The 14,904-nt window shown below is 39.0% G+C and overlaps 1 protein-coding gene across 3 annotated transcripts; it reads left to right on the forward strand.

The window, feature by feature from the left end:
- The first annotated feature begins 1,651 nt into the window (after positions 1-1,651).
- LOC123834119 (zinc finger protein 699) lies at positions 1,652-14,729 on the forward strand. 3 transcript variants are annotated; one of them, XM_064571775.1, is made up of 6 exons: positions 1,652-3,266; positions 4,182-4,308; positions 7,607-7,705; positions 8,228-8,411; positions 8,763-8,890; positions 9,093-9,232. In XM_064571775.1, exons 1-6 carry the CDS (start codon positions 3,219-3,221, stop codon positions 9,101-9,103), a joined length of 597 nt encoding a protein of 198 aa, XP_064427845.1. In that variant the 5' UTR covers positions 1,652-3,218; the 3' UTR covers positions 9,104-9,232. The 3 variants fall into 3 exon arrangements, 2 of the variants coding, with proteins under 2 accessions (XP_064427845.1, XP_045719036.1); XR_006788395.3 differs by adding an exon at positions 13,935-14,729 and having other exon boundaries at positions 1,653-3,266; positions 8,763-10,518; XM_045863080.3 differs by having other exon boundaries at positions 1,653-3,266; positions 8,763-11,173.
- The last annotated feature ends 175 nt before the right edge of the window (positions 14,730-14,904 follow it).

Raw genomic sequence — 14,904 nt, forward strand, 5'->3', positions numbered from 1 at the left:
ATTGAGGATTTCATTTTTAACCACCTTTCATTCCTAGGAGGAAATGAACTTGGTTTGTGATTATACCCTCATTATTCCATTCTCCACTGTACTAAAACTTTTATATTATTTTGCATTCATATGTGTGAATGAGATCTTTCCTGTTTTGTTTTGAGTTGTACTTTTTTGGCTTGGAAACACTCAGGAAAACAGTATTTTCCATCCCTACAATGGAATTATGAATCCTTTACTTATTTGGTGAAGTTGCCTGTGAAACAATTTGTAATTCATATTTCCTTTGTGGGCATGTTTTTTTTTTTTTTTTAAGATTTTATTTGTTTGACAGAGAGAGCACAAGGAGAGGGAGAGAGCGGGAGAAGCAGGTTCCCTGCTGAGCAAGGAGCCCGATGTGGGACTCGATCCCAGGACCCTGGGATCATGACCTGGGCCGAAGGCAGCCGCTTAACCGACTGAGCCACCCAGGCGTCCCTTTGTGGGCATGTTTTAAACTACTGTTTTTTTTTCTTTTTCTTTTAGGATTGGATTAATCAAGTTTTGTATTTATTTTAGATCATTGCCAGAAAGTTGTACTTCTTTCTAGAAATTCATTCATTATATGTACATTTTCATGTATATTCTCTTAACTTTTTCGTTATATTCTCCCTTCAACATCTGTGATTATGACTCATTCATAACTCTTTGTCTATGCTCTGTTAAAATTGCTAAAGCTTTGTTGATTTCATTAGTTTTCAAAGGACACATTGTTCATTTTTATGATTCTTTTTATTAGTTTTTTAAAAATATTAATTTTGTCCTATTTTCATTTTTCTAAACCTTTATGCTGTTCCTTTTCTATCCTTTAAGTTAATGGTTAGCCCACTCATACTGATTTTATTTTCTCTGGGAGTTGATGATATTCATATAAATATGTAAATATATGTACCACACCAACTGTGGATTTCCAGTGTTATCTGAAACACTTCTTTTAATTTTCTGCTTCTTCCCGGCTACAAAAGTAGTCCTAACTGGCTAAAAATAAATGTGTATGTGCCTCTTTATCCCTGTAATGTGCTGCATTATTGTGTATCATATACCACACCTGATACATTTTGTTCATTTACTGCCCTCCCTCAAATGATTATAACATCCATGTCCTTCAGGATTTTTCTGTTTTGTTCAGTGCTGTATCCCCTGTGACTGTATGTGGTGGCATTGGGGTAAATATTACCTAAGTAAATATGAAATGAAGGAGCAAGAGGTAGGGGTCTTAAGGGAAGTGTCCTTGCTCAAAAAAGGGGGCTTAGAGGCATCTGGGTGGCTCAGTCATTGGGCGTCTGCCTTCGGCTCAGGTCATGATCCCAGGGTCCTGAGATCGAGCCCCGCATGGGGCTCCCTGCTCCGCGGGGAGTCTGCTTCTCCCTCTCCCACTCCCCCTGCTTGTGTTCCCTCTCTCACCATGCTCTCTCTGTCAAATAAATAAATAAACTCTTTAAAAGGGGGGGGGGGGCTTAGTCTAAAGGAGCTCAAAGATAAAACATTTATTTATTTATTTTTAAGAGGATTCATTCATTCATTCATTCATCCATTTATTTATTTATTTATTTATTTATTTATTTATTTATTTCTCCTCCCCCCCCCCCCCCCCCCCCCCAGAGAGGAGCACAGGGAGAGAGACAAACAGACTTTGTACAGAGCACAGAGCCTGATGCAGGGCTTGATCTCTCGACCCTGAGATCATGACCTGAGCTGAAATCAAGAGCCAGACACTTAACTAGCTGAGCCACCCAGGCGCCCCAAGATAAAACATTTAAATAGAATACTTCATTTGCCTACTTTCCGTAGTGCACAGCAGGGTTCTAGGCTAGACTCTGGTAATGTTAGTGATAAGGGCCTCACTAACAACTAAATTGTAAGGTATATGTTCAGAAATATACTCATTGGGAGTTTAGGCTTTGAAGACAAACAGGCCTGCATTCATACATCTGTCTGTGTAATACACCCTGTGTTACATACACCTCAGCAGCTTTCTGACTGGGTAACATTGAGTGTATGGTTAATTGATTCTCAGATTTCTCAACTATAAGCTGGTTGTAATAATACCTGATTTGCAGAGCTTCTATGAAAGAAAAGCTCTTTGCAAGATCATTCTCACATCATGGTTGCTTAAATGGCACGTTATTAATTTAGTAAAGAATGTTGTGATTTTTTCAGTTTTAAAATATACTACTTGATCCACTGCATGGAAAAAACTTGTGTTTTCATTATTTTAAATTTATGTAATAGAGGGCGCCTGGGTGGCTCAGTTGGTTAAGCGACTGCCTTCGGCTCAGGTCATGATCCTGGAGTCCTGGGATCAAGTCCCACATCGGGCTCCCTGCTCAGCAGGGAGTCTGCTTCTCCCTCTGACCCTCCTCCATCTCGTCCTCTCATTCTCTCTCTCGCAAATAAAAAAAAAAAGAAAAAAAAATTTATGTAATAGAGCTGCAGATATTACTATCGGAGATGACATGTTGCTAACTTCACTTCAGGTATTCTTGTTCTGCTCTTCTGTACTGTGTAGGCACAATTTAGGATGAGAGTCACAGCATGGCAGTCTTCTCTACCTCCTATGTGTGGAATTCACTGTTGATATCTGTTGATGCTTTTTTGCAAAAATCAAGTTTCAGAGGCCCTGCAGACCATGGAGGGGAGGGTTCAGTGGTCAGGGGCTGAGCAGTAATTCCTGTTAGCTGCCAGTGGTGCAGAAGTAAGAAATACTGGGAGTGGAGCCCCCAGAAGTTGCATCTATAAATGCTTTTTTTGGATTTGACACAGTGTCAAAGTTATGGTTGCAGGCATTGTCTGCTGTTTTTTGTATTTCATTATCATGGGAAAACTGACAGCTAAACTTTTTTAGATTTCAGTTAACTTAGAACATGGGACTCTTAACCTTTTTTAACCTTTTTTTTTTAATTAGCAAGGACCCCAGCAATGTTTTTTTAGCTCTAGAGGAGATAAGATTACTCCATCTCCTTACAAGATCAGTGTGTATTTGGTTGGGTGTCTTGGGGGTATGCTTTATACGTGTGTGTGTGTGTGTGTGTGTGTGTTTTGAGGGGAGTGATCCCTCATAACGGATATGCTGCAACATCCAGGCTCATGAGTTGTGGAAATTGTGGGGAGACCTGGATTCTCGTGTTTTCTTTCTCCTGCCCCAGCTCTAACTTCTCAGTACTCTTGACTTTCTTCATGAAGGGAACATGGAAGAAGAAAGAAAAGTTGCAGAGTTACAGAAAAATATGACACAGGTAAGTAGGAGCTAATTATTCTCCAAAAGAATTTTCCATTCCACCAGGTCCTTGACCTCCTAATTGTTTAGAGCAGTTGTTAGTGATCTATTTTTCTATTGGGCCACACTGTAAGTGTCTTAGGCGTTGAAGGCTAAAGAGTTTCTATTGCAATTAAACCACCAATTTAGTTTGAAAGCAGCCACAGACAGTACATAAACAAATATTTTATTGTGTTCCAATAAAACTTTACGTAAGCAAATAGTAGGCTGGATTCAGCCCATGTGCTACAGTTTGCTGACCCCTGGCCTAGAATACAATATGGCCAGCTGTGGGCCTGAGGTGAAAGTGCTATTTCTGCAAGCTCCTGGGCCTCAGGTTTGTGGGAAGATAGATAGAGAGATAGATAGATAGATAGAGAAAGAAAGAAAGAAAGAAAGAAAAGCTCCCTGTTCCTCAGTGTGTTTTTATGCATTTAAACCTCACTTGGATTTGACCCAGTCTTTCATGTTGTGCTGAGTGCTGTGGTGGGAAAGAAGGAAGCAGGTGAAATTTTTGTGTAACAAGGAATTGCTGGTGTCCGTGTGGAAATTATTTCATCTCTAGAGCATTTCTGTCATTTCTTGTAGGCTCTGGACTGTCCTGGATCATAAGATTGGAAATGGTCACCATCAAACTGTGCAAGAGATAAATTTGGTGTTTTAGAAGTGTGGTTAGATACATAGACTGGATGGGGTCAGTTAGGAAGGATGTAATGGGTATAAAGAGAAAGATCTGGTGTCTGAATTCTAGGGTAGATGTTGGGAGACCATAAAATCTTCAGAACTTCCTGTGAATTGATTCTCAGTTTCCCAGTATTAGCAGCCTCATCAATCTTCCTGCACACGTGGGGAGAGTGGGCACCTTTCTGAAAAGAATATATGTGGGATGTTTTAGGACTCTGTGGTCTTTGAGGATGTGGCCGTGGACTTCACCCAGGAGGAGTGGGCTCTGCTAGATTTTGCTCAGAGGAGCCTCTACAGAGATGTGATGCTGGAAAACTTTCAGAACCTGGCCTCCCTAGGTAAGAATGGCAACGTTCCTTCATTTAGTTGTTTAGAAAACAATCTTACTAATTGACCTTGTCCTAGGATTTAGGCTGAGGAATAGGAATGAATTGGTAAATAAGACCGACATGGTCACAGACCCCAAGGAACTTTAAGTCTAGTGGCTTCACCATGAAAATAAACATCTGTGTAGTGAACTGCCTTTTTCTTTTTCTTGTGGTTAAAAGCCTTGAGGCTTATTAAGTATTGAAAGTGCTGGCATAGACTTCAGGGGTCACTTTGGGCCTTAGGGAGGTTTATGGTTTGGGTCCTTATGAGAATTTTAATGATGTCAGTGGTCTTTACTCAGAAACATACATGTAAACAAGAGGGGGGTTATTACTCAGTGCAGGAAGGGAGAACGTATGACATGGGGAACTGTGGTGTGTCTCAGAAAGAAGGTGTTAAAACATACATATTATAGAGTTTGTACTTTGGGTGAGTGATTTGGGGATGGGTCTGTGGAAGTAGGCTGTATTGGTTTCCTGGGCCTTTTTTTTTTTTTTTTTTAAGATTTTATTTATTTATTTGACAGAGAGAGACACAGTGAGAGAGGGAACACAAGCAGGGGGCAGTGGGAGAGGGAGAAGCAGGCTTCCCGCTGAACAGAGAGCCTGATGTGGGGCTCGATCCCAGGACCCTGGGATCATGACCTGAGCCCAAGGCAGACGCTTAACGACTGAGCCACCCAGGCACCCCTTTCCTAGGCCTTTCATAACAAAGTACCACAAACTGTGGATAAAAACAGCAGAAACTTATTTTTTCACATTTCTGGAGACTGGAAGTACAAACAAGGTGTCAGTAGGACCATGCTCCTTCTGAAGGCTCTATGGGAGAAATCTCTCCTTGTCTTTTCCTAGCCTCTGTGGTTGCCAGCAATACTTGGCATTTCTTGGTTTGCAGTGATATCATTCTTTTCTATTTTTTTAAAGATTTTATTTTTAGGTGATCTCTACACCCCCAATGTGGGGCTAGAACCCACAAGCCCGAGATCAAGAGTCGCATGCTCTACCGGCTGAGCCAGCCAGGTGCCCCATGCAGCTAGATCATTCTAATCTTTGCCTTTGTCCTCACATGGCCTTTTCCCCTTTGTCTCTATGCCCCTCCCTATAGGGACACTAATCAATGGATTTAAGACCCACCCTAATCCAGTATAACTCCATCTTTACTTGATTATAGCTACAAAGACCCTATTTCCAAATAAAGTAACATTCTGAGCTTTCAAGTGGACATGACATTTTGTTTTGATACACTTACTTTTTTTTAGAGCAGTTGTAGGTTCACAGCAGATGTGAGTAGTAGATACAGAGACTTCTGTGTGCCCTGCTCCCATATGGGTACAGCCGCTTCCACTATCAACATCTCCTACCAGAGTGGCACATTTGTTACAATTGATGAACCTGAATCGACACATCATCATCACCCTGAGTCCATAGTTTATACATTAGGATTCACTCTTGGTGAAGTCATTCAACACAGAATACATTGTGTGGTTTGGACAAATATGTAGTGGTATACATCATTATAGTATCATTTAGAGTAATTTCACTGCCCTAAAAATCCTCTTTGCCTCATCAGTTCATCTCCTTCCTCGCTAACCTGTGGCAACCACTGATCTTTTTATTGTCCCCATAGTTTTGGCTTTTCTAGAATGTCATATAGTTGGAATCATACGGTATATAGATTTTTCAGTGGTTTCTTTCACTTAGTAATATGCATTTATGCTTCTTTCATGTCTTTACGTGGCTTGATAATTCATTTCTTTTTAATTCAGAATAATATTTCATTGTCTGGGTGTACCGCAGTTTTATTCATCCATTCACCCTCTGAAGGACATCTTAATTGTTTCTAAGTTTGGGCAGTTGTGAATAAAGCTGCAGTAAAACATGCATGTGCAGGTTTTTGTGTGGACATGTTTTCAGCTTCTCTGGGTAAATTCCAAGGAGTGTGATTGCCTGATCATATAGTAAGATTAGTTTTGTAAGAAGCTGCCAAACTGTCTTCCAAAGTGCTGTACCATTTCGCATTCCCCCCAGCAATGAATGAGAGTTCCTGTTCTACAGCCTTGCCAGCATTTGTTGGTGTCAGTGTTATGGATTTTAGCTGTTCTCATAGGTGTGTGGCGGTTTCTCATTGTTTTAATTTGCATTTTCCTGATGACATATGGGACTATCTCTTCATATGATGTTTCCCTTGAGGAATTTCATAGTTTTGCATTTTACATTTAGGTCTTTGATCCATGTGATCCACTTTGGGTTGATTTTTGTGAAGAGTGTAAAAGTCTGTGTCTAGATTAATTTTCTTGCATGTTGATGGCTAGTTGTTTCAGTCTCTGTTGAAAAGACTGTCTTCTTTGTGGATTGCCTTTGATCCTTTGTCAAAGATCAGCTGACTATGTTTATGTAGGTCTATTTCTGGGCTCTCTATTCTGTTTCATTGATCTGTTTGGACATATATTTTCAAGGGACACTGTTCAACCCAGTCCAGGTGGTCACTTTAGATTGGATGCTGACAAAAAGAGGTAGAAATTTTATTATTGAGTATTTTATGGGTGGCACAGTGACTTTTTTGGGGGGGGGGTCATCCTTAGATTAAATTATGTAATGGCCTTATTTTGTTTAATTTTATCATGGTCTGAGTAATCTTGTTTAAGATTGGTATTCTGAAAAAAAAAAGAAGAAGAAGAAGAAGAAGAAGGTAGCAGGAGGGGAAGAATGAAGCGGGGGCATTCGGAGGGGTAGACGAACCATGAGAGATGATGGGACTCTGAAAAACAAACTGAGGGTTCTAGAGGGGAGGAGGGTGGGAGGATGGGTTAGCCTGGTGATGGGTATTGAGGAGGGCACATTCTGCATGGAGCACTGGGTGTTATGCACAAACAATGAATCATGGAACACTACATCTGAAACTAATGATGTAATGTATGGGGATTAACATAAGAATAAAAAAAAAGACAAAAAAAAAAAGATTGGTATTCTGTGAGATTATTAATGTGCAATAGGAGAACAAAATATCCTGGCTCTATCAGACCAGCTTCTAATATTGAAGTTTAGATAATGAATATCACATCAGTTCTAGAAATCAGAGGCTGTGTCATTGTCTACTCCCCCATCCTGCTCCTGCTTTAAAAAAACTTTTGACAAACATTTTGTAGAAATTCAATTTTCTCTTGCCCATAATTACAGTATCAGAAGAGCAAAATTTTGACCCTGTCTCATGGAAATGTTTATGGTTCCTCATTGTTTTCCCTCATGATAAGCCTTTCTGCATTAACAGGGTATCCATTGCACACACCATATCTGATCTCTCGGTGGAAACAAGAGGAGGACCTGGAGACAGTGGAAAGAGGACCTATCCAGGGGGAACACCAGGAAGGCAAGAATCCCTGGGAGAAACTGTCCTGGTTGGGGGATATTACGTTTGTAAAAATCAAATAAAAGCAAAACAAAACTTTGCTTTGTTTGAGGGGTGTGATCTTCTAGATACCTTAGATTACTATTTTGACTTTTTATCAGTATTCTCACACTTTCCTTGTTCTTGGGAAAGACAGTCCATATTTCTTCTTGTAAGTTAGTATTTGGTCATGTGCATTTTAGGAAGGAACTGGTTCCTTTTTGTTTTGTTTTCCTTTTTAACTTTTATTTAAGCAATCTCTACAACCCGCTCAGGGCTCAAACTCATGACCCCAAGATCAAGTGTTGCATGCTCTTCTGACTGAGCCAGCCAGGTGCCCTTTGTTCTCCTAATAATACCTTATTTGTGTTACTATAAGTCTCAGTCTTCATGGAATTATTTCTTGCTTACAATTTTGACCCTTGTGTATATTACTGAAGTCCTGAAACAGCTACGTTGCCAGAAGTCCTTTTCCTTATAGGTGCCTTTGCTTTTTTGTTTCAGGTTTTGAGATTCAACTTAAAACTAATGAATTAGTAGCTCCACAAGATATTTATGGACAAAGAATATCCGGTGAACAGAAAATAGTAAGGTTCAAAAGGAATGATTCTTGCTCATCCATTTTACACAAAAACTGGGAATACCATGGTATTTGTTATCAGAACAAAAACCATGAGAGACATTTGAGGTGAGTGCCATTCAAAAAAGAAAAAGTCATGCCTCTGGAGAGGATCTTAAAATGTCATAAAACTTAAAAAACGTGTACCTAGAACTTGGTCAAAAATTGTGATTTCGTAAAGAATTTTTCTAAGATTTTTTTCCCCAAAAATGACATTGAGATCTTCACCGTTTGACACATAGTTCAATTATAAGCAATTACCAGAAAAATTGTATGTCAAAAAAACCTCAGTGATAATATTGGCTATTGTAGACCCTTCTGTGAGGACTTTGAACTTGTAACTTGACAGGGCAGAAAATGTAGTCACTGAAAATGATAAAAGTATATTTATTACTAATAATGTGCTTTTATTTTTAAAAGAAGTCCAGGTGTGGAGACCATCTATGAATGTAATGAAGAAAATCAGTGTGGACAAGACTGCAGCCAAATTTCACATCTTAATATACTCAAGAGAACTACTGAAGTGAAGTCCTATGAATGCCATGAGTGTAAGAAGGCCTTCACGGATCATTTATCCCTTAAGAATCACATCAGGTCTCACACTGGAAGCAAACCCTATCAATGTAAAGAATGTGGGAAAGCTTTCCATTTTCTTGCTTGTTTTAAGAAGCATGTGAAAAATCCCACTGAAGGGAAACCTTACGAATGTAAAGAATGTACAAAAACCTTCGGTTGTTCTTCCTTCTTTAGGGCACATATGAAGATTCACACTGGAAAGATGAGCTATGAATGTAAGGAATGTGGAAAAACCTTTAGCTGTTCTTCATCCCTGACAGAACACAAAAGGATTCACAGTGGAGATAAGCCTTATGAATGTAGGGAATGTGGGAAGGCGTTTAGCTGTTCTTCCTCACTCTCCAAACACAAAAGAATTCACAGTGGAGATAAGCCATATGAATGTAAGGAATGTGGGAAGGCCTTTAGTTCTTCCTCTCACCTTATAATACATATAAGAATTCATACTGGAGAGAAGCCTTACGAATGTAAAGAGTGTGGGAAGGCCTTCAGCGAGTCCTCAAAACTCACTGTACACGTCAGAACACACACAGGAGAGAAACCCTATAAATGTAAGGAATGTGGGAAAGCCTACAATTGTCCCTCCTCCTTAAGTATCCATATGAGAAAACACACTGGAGAGAAACCCTATGAATGCCTGGAATGTGGAAAAGCCTTCTATCTTCCCACTTCCCTTAATACGCACGTGAAAAATCAAAGTAGAGAGAAACCCTATGAATGTAAGGAATGTGGAAAAGCCTTTAGTTGTCCCTCATCCTTCAGAGCACACGTGAGAGATCACACTGGAAAGATACAATATGAATGTAAGGAATGTGGGAAGGCCTTTAGCCGTTCCTCATCCCTCACTGAACACTTAAGAACTCACACTGGAGAGAAGCCTTATGAATGTAAAGAATGTGGGAAAGCCTTTATTAGTTCCTCCCACCTTATAGTACATATAAGAACTCACACTGGAGAGAAACCTTACGAATGTAAGAAATGTGGCAAAGCCTTTATTTATCCCTCAGCTCTGAGGATCCACATGAGAACACATACTGGGGAGAAACCCTATGAATGTAAGGAATGTGGGAAAGCCTTTCGCCATTCTTCATACCTTACTGTCCATGCAAGGATGCACACTGGCGAGAAACCCTTCGAATGTCTGGAATGTGGGAAAGCCTTCAGTTGTCCCTCATCCTTTCGAAGACATGTAAGAAGCCACACTGGAGAGAAACCATATGAATGTAAGGAATGTGGAAAAGCCTTTGTGTGTCCTGCCTACTTTCGAAGACATGTGAAAACTCACACTAGGGAAAATGTATAAATGGTGTGAAATGTGGGAACGTCTGCAAGGCGTTTTCACCTCACAGCATATCTGGAACGTTGTGGAGATGCGCCATGAATATAAGAAGGCAAGAAAGTGTTGCGTATCTGTTTGACGACTTGAGAACTCACAGCTGAGAGAAACCTGTGTCTGTACACCTTGTGGGAATGCCTTCATGAATGTCACTTCCGGCGTGCAAGAAAATTCACACGAGAAGCACGGATCAGGGCCTCACTTGTAAAGTGGACTGCTGGCTCATTGATAATCGGTTTCTGTTTTCTGATACGAATATTTAAGGTGATGAATTTTCCTCTAATACTTTTTCAGCTCTAACCACATTTTATTATAGGTACTTTTATTTCGGCCAAGATGTAAATGTTCTTTATGTTACAAAATCTTTTGGACCCATAGGGGATTCAAGGTGTTTTTCAAATGCAGGCAGGAGTGGTCTTTTTTTTTTTTTTTTTAATTAGTATCTAATTAATACTCACCATTCTCCAGGTGTGCAGTATCACACCTGTTATGGTATCAACACTTTGCTATTTGTAATTTCTTTTGTAATTTTTTTCCTGTAATTGGTCATTTCTAGTATGGCAGATACTGGAAATTGCCTACCCAATTTTTTTTCCCTTTTTTTTTCTTTTTTTAACTAAAAGAACCTAAAGTTTTTGAGGTTATCAGTTTTTATTATTAAAAGCTTTTCTGTCTAATAATCCATTTCAACAGAAATTAATAAGGGCAAGTTCTCAAAAGAAGAGTCGCATCTAATACGTTGTTTTTGTATTTTCTCTGTCCTTGCTCATGGCTAGGAATTGGACCCAGTGTTTTGAGTTTAAAAAGGGACCTTGTGACAAGAAAGCTAGAAGTAAAGTTGGTTGAGCTGGCTTGTGTGTGTTAATTTGGACATGGTTGGGACTCCATTTCTCAGAATCATTTCCTTATCCAGTCCCAGGTTAGAATTGTCTGAAACAGAGTTTGCATGAGAATTGGAAGGCAGCGGGAAGAAGCTATTATTCTTTGTTTAGTGGGGCCACAGGATGGAGACAGATACATAGGGGCCTGGTGAGCTTCAGTGTCCGGCTCATTTTCCTGATGATCGGACCCACCAATCAACACTAGCTTGAAACGGAACATTAAATGCTTCTACTTCAGTAAAGTCAGAGGCAGCAGCTCCATAGACCTTTCCATAAGTTCCTCCATCACAGTCATACACAGCTTCTTAGGTTTTCTGGCACGTTCCAGCATTGTCCTTTTGCTGATCTGACAGTCCCTCTGGCACATCAACTGGCTCTATAGAGGTGGCCCCATTTTGGAGCAGGGTTGTTATTTGTGTAGTGCAATCCCGTCACGTCACTTTGCTCAAGGGGAAAGACATCCGTGCAAATCCACTGGCATCTCCAGCAAGAAGGGCTGTGGACAGTAAGGAAAATTAGGTATAAGCGAGGTAAGCATCAGACAGGGAATCATCCTATTTTAGTGGAGGAAGATTTATATTTGACACCTTCAGATTTTTCTGCTTTTTTATTTGGGAAAGATGAAGGTTCTTTGGTTTGTGCTTCTTCAGGTACATCTAGCTACACTTTTCCCTTCTATTATATTTCCCGTTTATTTCTGAAAGTAGACCTCATTTTCTGCTGTTTTAGTAAAGCATATACACGCTACTGTGCACGACATGTGCTAATCTTAAGTGTATAGCTTGATGAAATTTCACTTATGTACATACCCCGGTAAACAGAACATTCCCAGGATTCCAGAAAGTTTATTTATCTGCCTTCTCAATAATTGCTCCACAGAGGAAACCACAGTTTGACTTTTATTCAGTGTATTAGGTTTGCTTCTTCTTGATCTTGATCTTTATGTAAGTGCTTAAATACAATATGTACAATTATATGTTTGGCTTCTTTTCTCAGCATGATGTCTAGTTTGCCTTTTAATCACTCTTTTTACTGACTTACACTTATTTCTCTTGGTATATGTTTTGTTTGTAGGAATGAGATCACTGACTCATAGGTAGACTTTAGCTTTAGTTTTAATAGGTATTCCAGTTTTTCAAAAAGGTGGATTTCACCTATCATCCTAAAAGCAATGCATGCAAATTCGAATTGTTCCACCTAGTTGGCCAGCCCTTTCTAATCTTAGGCATCCAGCAGAGGACATGGTAATATCCTGCTTTAGTTTTAGTTTGCAGTTACCTGATATGTAGTGATGGTAAATGCTTTTTTATGTGCTTGTTGGCTATTTGGATATCTTTTATGAGGGCACCCTATTGAAGCATTTCACCCATTTTTGGTTCCTTTTTTATTTGAAGGGTTTCCTTCTAGTTACTTGTCTTCTATTGTATGTATGTGTATCTCTATGTCTCGTTACATACACATATGTAAAACCATGTGTTATATATCATATATTCATAACTTACGTAGATTTTATATATATATATATATATATATATATATATATATATATATATATATATATATATATATATATATTGCAGATAACTTTTCCCCGTGTCTGGCTTGTCTTTTCACTCTTCTCATATGTATAAGCTATAAAGGGAATTTATTGGTTTGATTATTGAAGAAGTCCTTTGGGGATGGCTGGGATCCTGGGGCTAAAAAGCTGTTATCTGGATGGTTATCTGGATGAATTCAGTGTCCGTATCTTGGCTGTGCATCTTCTTACTTACATTTAGCTATTCTTCCTGGCAGGCTATTTCTACCGTAGTTCCCAGAAGATCCAGGCTGCTTGCTTTCTAGGTGGAAGTCTCAGGGAGAAAAGAGCGATAGTCTTTTTGAACAACTCCAATATTGAGATGGTGTAGGCTTGTAGGCCCCTTGCAGGCCAGGGTCATTTGAGGACTGCAGTGAGGTTAAGGTCGGCCAGGCAGGCCTAGGCCAGGAGGAGAAAATGTTCTCTTCCCCTTATCTCATGTTGCAAGTCCTAAATGCCTGGATCAGCAGGAAGTGGCTCTTGCCTCGCTTAAAGTGTGTCTTTCTAATCAGAAGTGTTCTTTCTAAAGACAAAGAACATGTTGTCTCCAAAGGAAGGATGGCTAAGAGAATTCTTTATTCTGCAAGCATAAACAGGATGTATTTTGTTCTTACTGAATTTCGTGTATCTTACTTCATGGATGTTGGGTTGATACTTTAAGTATACATTGTTATGTTTATCTGATCACTGCGAGTATATAGCTATGTGAGTAATAAACGGCAGTATGCAGTTGCAAGTGCTGCCTTTGCTCTGCATCCCCTGTGTCCTGGTGATTTCGTAGACCCTTACCCAGGGACCCCAACGCACTAGACGTTGACACAATATGATCATTATAATAGAATCTGATTGGCTCACTTGCCAATAGTTATCTAATCACTGTGGCCAAAGGAATGTAATACTCTGATTTGTTTAGGACTGGCTCCTGTGCTCATCCAGAAACCAGAGTAGAGTTTGCACCAACTGAATCAGAGTGTGATGTGTGCGGAGAGGGGAGGAGGCAGCAGGGGGCAAGTCGGGTAATATTGTCAGCTGGCATGTTGTGCTTACTAGGGTCTTACAACAGGAGGGAACTGAAGTCTGGTAGCTCAGCAGGGGCTGAGTAGTTCTAGAAATCCTTTCAGAAAGGTTAGATGCCATCTGTTAACATATCTTTAGATTGCATTTTTATTCTTTAAGATTGTCCTGCCTTCTCTATTCCTCATTTGTTTCTATATTATTTTTAGAACATCCTTACCAATTTTCACAAATATGCTGAGAGTGTGCTTGGAATTGCATTGACGATGCCATTACCTGAATGAAATTGACATCTTTACAAGATTGAGTCTTCCAATGAAACATAATCATCCATTTACCTAGGTTGTCTTTAATTTCTCTCAACAGTGTTTTGTAGTTTAATTGTAGAGGACTTGAATATCTTTGTTTAATTTATTTCTAGGTATGTGGTATGTTTTGCTTTGTAAATATTTTTATTTATTTCCTGTTTAATTTTTTAGCTAGCATGAATTGCAATTTCTTTTTGTACATTGATCTTTTTATCCAGTGACATTTATAAATTAAATTATTATTACTTGAATTATTCAAATAGTTTGTGGATTATTTTGGATTTTCTGTGTACAATCCTGTCAATAACAAAAGGAAGTCTTACTTGATTTCTAAACTTTATCTTTTTTTTTTTTTTTTGCCTCATTGCTTTACAGTGATGAATAGAAATGATGAAAATGAACATCATTGCTCTGTTCCTAATCTTAGGGGAAAATGTTCAATATTTCATAAGTATAATAATAGCTGTAAGTTTTTCATAGATTACTTTTAAAAACGAAGAGAACTGTTTTATTCCCAGTTTGCCAAGTTTTTGTTTTTTTTTTTAATTGTGAGTGAATATTTTATCCAGTGCCTTCTCTGCATGTATTATGGTCTTTAAAAAAACCCTTCAGTTTGTTAATGTGAATTACTACATTCCTTGATTTTCAGATGGTAAAACAACATGTCTTCCTGGAATAAACCACACTTGGACGTGGTATATATTGGCTAATTAGCCTTCTCATTTTGCTAGATTCAGTATATGACTTAAAAAAAATTATTTCTCTGTTAATTAGAGGTTTGTCTTGTAATTTCTTGTCATGTACTTGTCTGTGTTTTGTGTCAAGTTTATATTGCCCCATAAAAAGAGTTGGAAACTGTTCTGAAAGACTT

The sequence above is a fragment of the Mirounga angustirostris genome, unplaced genomic scaffold, assembly GCF_029215605.1.
Source record: "Mirounga angustirostris isolate CCGP_5_RB_7025 unplaced genomic scaffold, mMirAng1.0.hap1 SCAF_1, whole genome shotgun sequence".
Lineage (NCBI taxonomy): Eukaryota > Metazoa > Chordata > Mammalia > Carnivora > Phocidae > Mirounga > Mirounga angustirostris.

Bases quoted from the DNA above. Each gene is read 5' to 3' on its own strand.
- LOC123834119 (XM_045863080.3), top strand. From the start codon at position 3,219: ATGGAAGAAGAAAGAAAAGTTGCAGAGTTACAGAAAAATATGACACAG. The intron at 3,267-4,181 runs GTAAGTAGGAGC...GGGATGTTTTAG, and splicing joins TACAGAAAAATATGACACAG to GACTCTGTGGTCTTTGAGGA. The intron at 7,706-8,227 runs GCAAGAATCCCT...TTTTTGTTTCAG, and splicing joins CCAGGGGGAACACCAGGAAG to GTTTTGAGATTCAACTTAAA.